The 9,609-nt window shown below is 39.9% G+C and overlaps 1 protein-coding gene across 7 annotated transcripts in view; it reads right to left on the reverse strand.

Moving 5' to 3' along the window:
• LOC121380796 overlaps positions 1 to 9,609 on the reverse strand; it is a 71,983-nt gene that overhangs the window by 55,803 nt on the left and 6,571 nt on the right. For all 7 annotated transcript variants that reach the window (XM_041509814.1, XM_041509798.1, XM_041509806.1 and 4 more), the window contains exon 2: positions 1,169 to 1,252. In XM_041509814.1, coding sequence (XP_041365748.1) covers positions 1,169 to 1,252 — 84 coding nt within the window. The remainder of the gene's footprint in view (positions 1 to 1,168; positions 1,253 to 9,609) is intronic.

Here is a 9,609-nt window from a genome sequence, read left to right on the forward strand (position 1 = left end):
GTGTGTGTGTTTGTGTGTGTGTATGTGTGTATGTATATGTGTCCATGTGAGTGAGTGAACAAGCGAGTGTGTGTGTTATATGTCTGTGTATGTGTGTGTGTTTGTGTGTGTGTTTGTGTGTGTGTATGTGTGTATGTATATGTGTCCATGTGAGTGAGTGAACAAGCGAGTGTGTGTGTTATATGTCTGTGTATGTGTGTGTGTTTGTGTGTGTGTTTGTGTGTGTGTATGTGTGTATGTATATGTGTCCATGTGAGTGAGTGAACAAGCGAGTGTGTGTGTTATATGTCTGTGTATGTGTGTGTGTTTGTGTGTGTGTTTGTGTGTGTGTATGTGTGTATGTATATGTGTCCATGTGAGTGAGTGAACAAGCGAGTGTGTGTGTTATATGTCTGTGTATGTGTGTGTGTTTGTGTGTGTGTTTGTGTGTGTGTATGTGTGTATGTATATGTGTCCATGTGAGTGAGTGAACAAGCGAGTGTGTGTGTTATATGTCTGTGTATGTGTGTGTGTTTGTGTGTGTGTTTGTATATGTATATGTCTGTCTGTATATGTGTCCATGTGAGTGAGTGAACAAGCGAGTGTGTGTTATATGTCTGTGTATGTGTGTATGTATGTGTGTGTGTATGTGTGTATATGTATATGTCTGTCTGTATATGTGTCCATGTGAGTGAGTGAACAAGCGAGTGTGTGTGTTATATGTCTGTGTATGTGTGTGTGTTTGTGTGTGTGTATGTGTGTATATGTATATGTCTGTCTGTATATGTGTCCATGTGAGTGAGTGAACAAGCGAGTGTGTGTGTTATATGTCTGTGTATGTGTGTGTGTTTGTGTGTGTGTTTGTGTGTATATGTATATGTCTGTCTGTATATGTGTCCATGTGAGTGAGTGAACAAGCGAGTGTGTGTGTTATATGTCTGTGTATGTGTGTGTGTTTGTGTGTGTGTTTGTGTGTGTGTATGTGTGTGTGTATGTGTGTGTATATGTATATGTGTGTATGTTATGTATGTGTATGTGTGTATGTATGTGTATGTGTGTGTGTATGTGTGTATGTATGTGTGTGTGTGTGTATGTATGTGTGTGTATGTATGTGTGTATGTATGTGTATGTGTGTGCGTGTGTGCATGTGCGTGTGCGTGTGCGTGTGTGTTTGCCCATTTGTACTTACATTCTTTTCCTCAGTACTGTCCGTGTTGAAAAAGTACAAGACCTTGCCTTTAAGTACACACCATAGTTTCTTCCATTTTGAATCCTGAAATAAATAAATGAGTGTACTATACATATAATTTTAATATAGTCACATCATTATGGTACAGGTGATTTATTTTCAAGTGGCTTTCATTTCTTTCAGTTTGTGCATTTTTTGTTTTGTTTCCTGTTTTTTGTTTCTTTATCTTTATTCTCACCATATGATATTTGTAGGTTTTATCTAACACTCTTTCTACTGTATTACTTACTGTAAGGTGTTACAATTTACATACTGAAAATACAGAACCGTTTTACCTATCTGTCGTTCTAACTACATGCAGAGAGAGACTGCAGTAGAGAACAAAAAAAGAAATGTTTTATTTAACGATGCACTCAACACATTTTATTTACGGTTATATGGCGTCAGACATATGGTTAAGGACCACACAGATTTTGAGAGGAGAGAGAGATGAGGGTGGCAAAGAGAAAGAGAGAGACACTGATATAAACAGACACACACATACACGCGCGCGCGTGTGCGCGCGCACACACACACACACACACACACACACAGACAAACATACAGACACAAACCCATTTAAAATCGACAGGATTTTGTGAACAGCACAAAACGTCACGCAACGTCGATCGCTGTCAATACAATACAAAGGAACATCAGTGAACCTATCACACAGTATCAGGTCGGTGCTCCGCGAGCACTGAACATGATGACACAAAATAACTACTGTCCGCAAACACCCGCTAACAATCGCTCATTGTAGATCGGTGGCACACGCACATCTTCTATTGCAGCACGAGGTACCGCCGGTCAAGATCCGCTAAGCGATTTAATAAGCGATCGCAGCACAGAAAAAAAGAGTGTTTTATATAACGACGCAATCAACACATTTTATTTACGGTTATATGGCGTCAGACATATGGTTAAGGACCACACAGATTTTTTTTTTATAGCAAAAACCCGCTGTCGCCACATAGGCTACTCTTTTTACGACAGGCAGCAAGGGATCTTTTATTTGCGCTTCCCACAGACAGGATAGCACAAACCATGAATCACTGGTCGGTGCAAGTGGTTTACACCTACCCATTGAGCCTTGCGGAGCACTCACTTAGGGTTTGGAGTCGGTATCTGGACTAAAAATCCCATGCCTCGACTGGGATCCGAACCCAGTACCTACCAGCCTGTAGACCGATGGCCTAACCACTACGCCACCGAGGCCGGTCCGATCGCAGCACAGATACTTAAATGCCGATAAATGTCTGATTAGCGATCAGCGAACAAGTTTTCATTCATCAATGACATTGTTTTTCTTCCCTAAAAATATTCCTTTGAATTTCCCTGGTGTTTGAAGCGGCTCCCTTCCACACATCTCTGGCTCGTACGACTATGACACAAGTCTACCAATATTAATAATTTGTTGTAATCATCCTATGATAGGCTTGCAATTGTTACATTAATTTTCATACATATAAAAATAGGTGTAAGTATAGGCCGAATTTACGAAGCATGTTTTTCTTAAAAGCAAAGGTTTAAGCATAAATTGTAAATGTATGTAGTTACACGCGCATACGACATAAACAGGTTTTGTAAATTCGGTTCATTATGTACAATGTACCCTCGATTTATTGCACCCCGATTTAACGCCAACCTCGCATACCGCCAACTTTCTTTAAAGTACCGTTTTCATTCATGTTTATTTTCCTCGATATAACGCTACCCTCGGTATCCGCCATCCGCCAACGACGTTTTTGAACCGAACTCCATTTAGCCATTATAATTCCCTCGATTTTGCCGCCAATGGTCTGGTCACAAAGTTGATTATAGTAACATAATTACTAGCGATCTGTTGAATGGGGAAATCCTAACTCCGTTGTACACTGGCAGTAGCCTACACACTGAATCTGTTTTTGTAAATTAGTTTTAAAATTATTAATATAAATATTTACTTAAGTTTACAAAGAGCATCTATGTATCATTTTCCCCAAGACGAGACAGGCTTTGGTCTGAATCGATGGTTGAAGTTGTGTTAAATTACATTATATACATACTAAACTGCGTATCGTTACGTTACCTTTCAATCTAATTAAAATTAGTTCCACTATTACACGTGGATCTAACACCAGCCAGTTGGAGCTCATGTCCACCAATCAAAACCTTACTTGCAGAATCCTGCCAGTGATTTAAAAATAATTTGAAAACATTCCGAATTATCCTGAGGGTATACGATATATTTCATGTGAATTTGCCTTATTTAGACCAGTAGAACTAATTTTAATCGGATTGCTAACAACACTGCGTAATCCATAATGTCCAGGTAACATTTCGTCTGTAAATAATAATTTAAATATTGACCAATCACACTTCGCCTTTTATAACGTTATTTGGGAGCATACAAATTCTAAAAATATCGGGCGAGTCTATTTTAGTGGCCGCAGTACAGCGAACCATACCAATAAAAAAAGTAAAATTTGTTTTATTTAACGACGCCACTAGAGCACATTGATTTTTTATCTTATCATCTGCTATTGGACGTCAAACATATGGTCATTTTAACACTGTTTTTGAAGAGGAAACCCGCTGTCGCCACATAGGCTACTCTTTTTTCGACAGGCAGCAAGGGATCTTTTATTTGCGCTTCCCACAGGCAGGATAGCACAAACCATGACCTTTGTTGAACCAGTTATGGATCACTGGTCGGTGCAAGTGGTTTACACCTACCCATTGAGCCTTGCGGAGCACTCACTCAGGGTTTGGAGTCGGTATCTGGATTAAAAATCCCATGCCTCGACTGGGATCCGAACCCAGTACCTACCAGCCTGTAGTCCGATGGCTTAACCACTGCGCCACCGAAGCCGGTCCATACCAATATGTACGGTGTAGAATCAAAAAAAAAAAAATGCATACAAGGTAAACATTATTAACATAATGCGTGAATTTTGCAATTGATGCCCATGTATTATCGCTTGCACCCAACGAACTAAGGAAAGGCTGTTTCATACGTTCAATGACGCATTCCTGTAAACTATCTAATTAAAATTAGCTCCACTATTACATGACCCCAGTAGAGATAATTTTAATCAGATTGGCCCGTAAACAACCTGTTTTGAGCATTACTGGCGGTTTTCACTATTTCGTGGATGCTGCGCAAAAGCAGTTATTGTGAAAACGAAATTGTTGCGTCTCTAACGTCACGTTTACTTAATCGTGAATTAAATGAAATTGAAAAAGAATGGAAGCTTTCTGGTTGGTTGGTTAGCTGCTAGGTGAAGTGAGTCAAATCACGACGGTCGCTCATGTTCGAGTGTATAACATTTACGTCGGTCGTGGTATGTCATTAGACGTATAATATGATCCAGTTCAGACCGCTGTCTAGACCTGAAACCCAGAATGGGTGCACTTCTTTCTTTCTAGGTCCAGTGTGAAGGGACAGGGAGGGGAGGGGAGGGGTGCAAATGTTTTATTTAATGACGCACTCAACACATTTTATTTACGGTTATATGGCGTCAGACATATGGTTAAGGACCACACAGATATTGAAGGAGGAAACCCGCTGTCGCCACTTCATGGGCTACTCTTCGATTGGCAGCAAGGGATTTTTTATATGTACTATCCCATAGAGAGGATAGCACATACCACGGCCTTTGGTGTACCAGTCGTGGTGCACTGGCTGGAGCGAGAAATAGCCCAATGGGTCCACCGACGGAGATCGATCCCAGACCGACCGCGCATCAAGCGAGCGCTTTACTGGGCTATGTCTCGCCCCAGTAAGGTAGAAGTCAGTTTAGTGGCCTTACTCCTACCCATTGAGTCGCTAAAAACTCTGGATGGAAGTCGGTACAAGGATACGAGCCCAGTACCTACCAGCCTTAAATCCGATGGCTTAACCACAACACCACAGAGGCCAGTTGCACTTGAAAATGTCTAGCTAGCTTTCATTCTGAAATTTCACGAATCGGCATCCCTAATGCTCGCCCCTTCTTAGCCCGAGTACTCTGACTGTAAGAGGGCTGGGCTGAATATCTGTCCAAATGTCCGTCTAGCCCTCTACAGTCAGCGTACTCGCACTAGCCTCTTCTAATCATTGCCGAGCCGTGGCATTGTTTTAGATTGAGATATCCGGACATCGATCTATGCCTTTTATTCGTCCAACTTAAACGGGTTTCACGTGCAAAATATTGTCAGCATATTTCAAGCAATTTTTGTTTTATGTTATTTTGAGTTTTCAGCTTTTGTGTCAATTTTTGGAACCGACGTTAGATCAAAATTGGGGAAACTCCACTGATATATTGCTAATCTGATATCGACTCCACTGACATATTGCTAATCTGATATCGACTCCACTGACATATTGCTAATCTGATATCGACTCCACTGGTCTATACCAGTAAAGCTGATTCCAGTCAGCCTGACAAATTACAGTACACCGTAGCATGTTATAGAAATGCTTTAAAAAATTGTTTAACGACACTACTAGAGCACATTGATTTATTAATCATCGGCTATTGGATGTTAAATATATGGTCATTTTTTTTAAGTCAGAGAGGAAACCCGCTACATTTTTCCATTAGTAGCAAGGGATCTTTTATATGCACCATCCAACAGACAGAATAGCACATACCACGACCTTTGATATACCAGTCGAAGTGCACTGGCTGGAACGAGAAATAGCCCGATGGGCCCACCGACGGGGATCGATCTCAAGCGAGCGCTTTACCACTGGGTTACGTCCCGCCCCTGTTATAGTAATACATCCATAGATGTAGGAGACGGAACGTAGCTCAGTGGTAAAGTGCTCGCCTGATGCGCGGTCGGTCTAGGATCGATCCCCGTCGATGGAAACATCGGACTATTTCTCGTTCCAGCCAGTGCGCAATGGCTGGTATATCAAAGGTCGTGGTATGTGCTATCCTGCCCTTGCAACTAATGGGAAAATCATATATAGCGGGTTTTCTCTCTAAGACTATATGTTAAAACATTACCAAATGTTTGACATCCAATAGCCAATGACTAATAAATCATAGTACTCTAGTGGTGTCGTTAAACAAAACATACTTTAACTTTTTCATGGAAAGAAAGAAATGTTTTATTTAACGACGCACTCAACACATTTTATTTACGGTTGTATGGCGTCGGACATATGGTTAAGGACCACACAGATATTGAGAGAGGAAACCACTTCATGGGCTACTCTTTTCGATTAGCAGCAAGGGATATTTTATATGCACCATCCCACAGACAGGGTAGTACATACCACGGCCTTTGATATACCAGTCATGGTGCACTGGCTGGAACGAGAAATAGCCCAATGGGCCCACCGACGGGGATCGATCCAACACCGACCGCGCATCGAGCGAGCGCTGTACCACTGGGCTACGCACCGCCCACCTTTTTCATAGATGTTCTTGAGATAATTTATTAAAACCATATTGCGTTTACAAAATGTGCCAGTATACTAACATCTACCAGTAACCCACTGTCCCGGTCAGACACAGACGGCCAAGATGACCACATATCTTGGGTCGCGGCTTTAAGGAACGTTAAATAGCAGCTTAACATTCTAGGTGTAAATTACGTATGGAGCTTAACCCATGATGATGGCAATACTTAAAATGCAATTAAGAATACGTGATTTGTTCATGCAACAATGCCACGGTTAAGAATAATGACAATCCAAACCCTTATCTAAAAAAAAAAAAAAAAGCTACCGGAAGTAGAAATTAACGCATGTAGAAACGCAGATCACACGTTTTTTAGTTCATCAAGATAAATCTTCACAGACAGACGTTTATCTTGATGAACTAACGTGTTAAATTCTTGATCGCTAGTTACATGTAAGCGTATTTTCACTGGCGAATCCAGACGAGGGGAGGGATAAAATGCGTCCTATGACACACACACACACACCAGTTAAAAATGCCCTTTTTATGACGTTTTACTTAAATCCATCATCCACCAACATATAATATCATTTTTCAATCCCACAAATGTTTATTACACAAATGTTCCCAAATACATCGGTAGCAAGAGCACCATGAAACTGCCCCGAAAGTGCGTATCTGAGCATCTTTATTTTGATTGCTCAGCTCATATGCCTTCCAGAAACAATCACAGACTTTTTAGAATTTTGTGACACCTTCCTTCATAAAATCCTGTTATTTTCAGGCGGACTCAATACATACATATATATATATATATATATATATATATATATATATATATATATATATATATATATATATATATATATACGATGACACTAGCATATTATACGTTCAAACGAAAACGATTATAAAACAAATTATTTCCACATTGATTATAAAACCTATAAGAATGAACCTATAAGAATGAATTTATAAAAGTTATTACATTTTTTTTTTTTAAAGTGTCAGGAGTCCAACGGAGAATATTTTTGTTATTTTAGGTTGGATACGTTTCTGGCTTGGAAGGAGCATACATATTAAATATATCATGATTGATCTTTGCACCCGAAGGCATCGGAAACGAACGGTGACGGTTGTGACACCAATTAGCTGAGGACGAGATGTATCTCAGTAGTAGGATGAAATAAATCAGCGTCATGTTATTGTGTATTCAAACACGCACAGAACGGTCCCTTGGACGCATTATAATACAAGAAACAAGCCCGGCCTCGGCAGTGTCGTGGTTAAGCCAACGGACACAAGGCTGGTAGGTACAGGGTTCGCAGCCCGGTATCGGCTCCCACCCAGATCGAGTTTTAAGGCCACTACACCCTCGCCTCTCTCTTTCTCACTAACCACTAACCAACTAACAACTAACCCACTGCCCTGGACAGACGGCCCAGATAGCTGACGTGTGTGCCCAGGACAGCGTGCTTGAACCTTAATTGGATATAAGCACGAAAATAAGTTGAAATGAAAACGTAGGTTCCTGGGGTGCCCTACTCTATATAAATAAAGAGATAAATGGCTTGTCTTCTAATAAATAAACAAATAGAGGCTGTGTGCCCCCCCCCCCCTTTTTCAACTCCAAATATCGTTCCTACGGGCCATATTTTTATATTTATTTATATAGAGTTGGACAAAAAAATCCCACCGTATATCTTCGCCCCCTAACGGCCCCCGATTCCTATGAGTCTGAATCTTGCTAGGGTTGAAAACACGGGATAACTCCTTTAAACGTCTGGAATTATTTAAAGGGACAGACGCTAGTTTTTAAACACTACAGCATATTTTTTTACTATTAAAGCCGTTTATGATCACTGAAATAAAACATTACTTATATTTTATTCTTTAGATTATCCATTTCCGTAGAACCGAAATGTTTTTGGTCATCCTGGTGTTTCTAATACCACAAAACTACATTTTTCGTATTTTTTAAAACGAACGTGCGTCTGGGAAGTAGCGGCTATTGATTTTAGTTCTAGTCTATTTTTTAAGGATATTTCCCAGTTTTAACGCAACAAACTCTTCTTTCACTATATTGTAACATTATCCAAATGTGTTACAGGTTTGTAAATTAACTGAACTTAGTGTCTAGTTTGTACGAGTTAAAACTATGATCTGCGCCTTTAAGATAGTTGGCCTAATTACATTATATGGTATTTTTGTCCTAAAATTACTTTCTTGCTTGGCATAGTAATTTTTTTCACTTTCATTTAACATGAAATGTGTTTCTTTGTGTATAATACCCCGCAAAATCGTTTTTTGTTTGTTTGTTTTATCTTTTGTGAAGAGACGATTAACTGCTAATATCCCTGCCCTGTTGAAGTGTTCTAAATTTCCACAAAACAGTTTACTAGGATGTATTGCTAAAAAGTACCTTAACACCCCACCCCCCCCCCCCCCCCCCCCAAATAATATGAAACACGGGTTTCTGTGATGACTGAGCAGTTATTGAAATTCCTATCATCTCGCGACAGCAATTTAGTACTTGACTTGCAGAGATGGTCTACCGTAAGAAGGTGCATATAAAAAATCCTTTGCTGTCAAAATGACCAAATATCTAACATCCAATAGCCGATGATTAATAAATCAATGTGCTCTAGTGGAGTCGTTAAACAAATCAAACTGAATTTTGGTAGGAGTAGCCTATGTGGCGACAGCGTGTTTCTTTTCTAACACTAGAAAGTGAAAATAATCATGTCGGATACCAAATAGCAGTAGTTTGCAATGTGTTGAGATATTAAGCAAATAATAATTTCCTTTCTTTCGCTTGCTTAAAAATTAAAGCTTATTTTGTTGTAACAACACCATAGAACACATTGATTTATTAATCATCTGCTATTGAATGCCAAACATTTGGTAATTTTAACTCGTAGGGATCTTTTATGTCCAGTTTCCCACAGACAGGACAGCACATACCACGGCCAGTAGTGGTGCACTAGTTAAGACGGAGAGGGGTGGGCTTAATCAATCAGACAA

The sequence above is a fragment of the Gigantopelta aegis genome, chromosome 2 (genome assembly GCF_016097555.1).
Source record: "Gigantopelta aegis isolate Gae_Host chromosome 2, Gae_host_genome, whole genome shotgun sequence".
NCBI classification, from domain to species: Eukaryota; Metazoa; Mollusca; class Gastropoda; order Neomphalida; family Peltospiridae; genus Gigantopelta; species Gigantopelta aegis.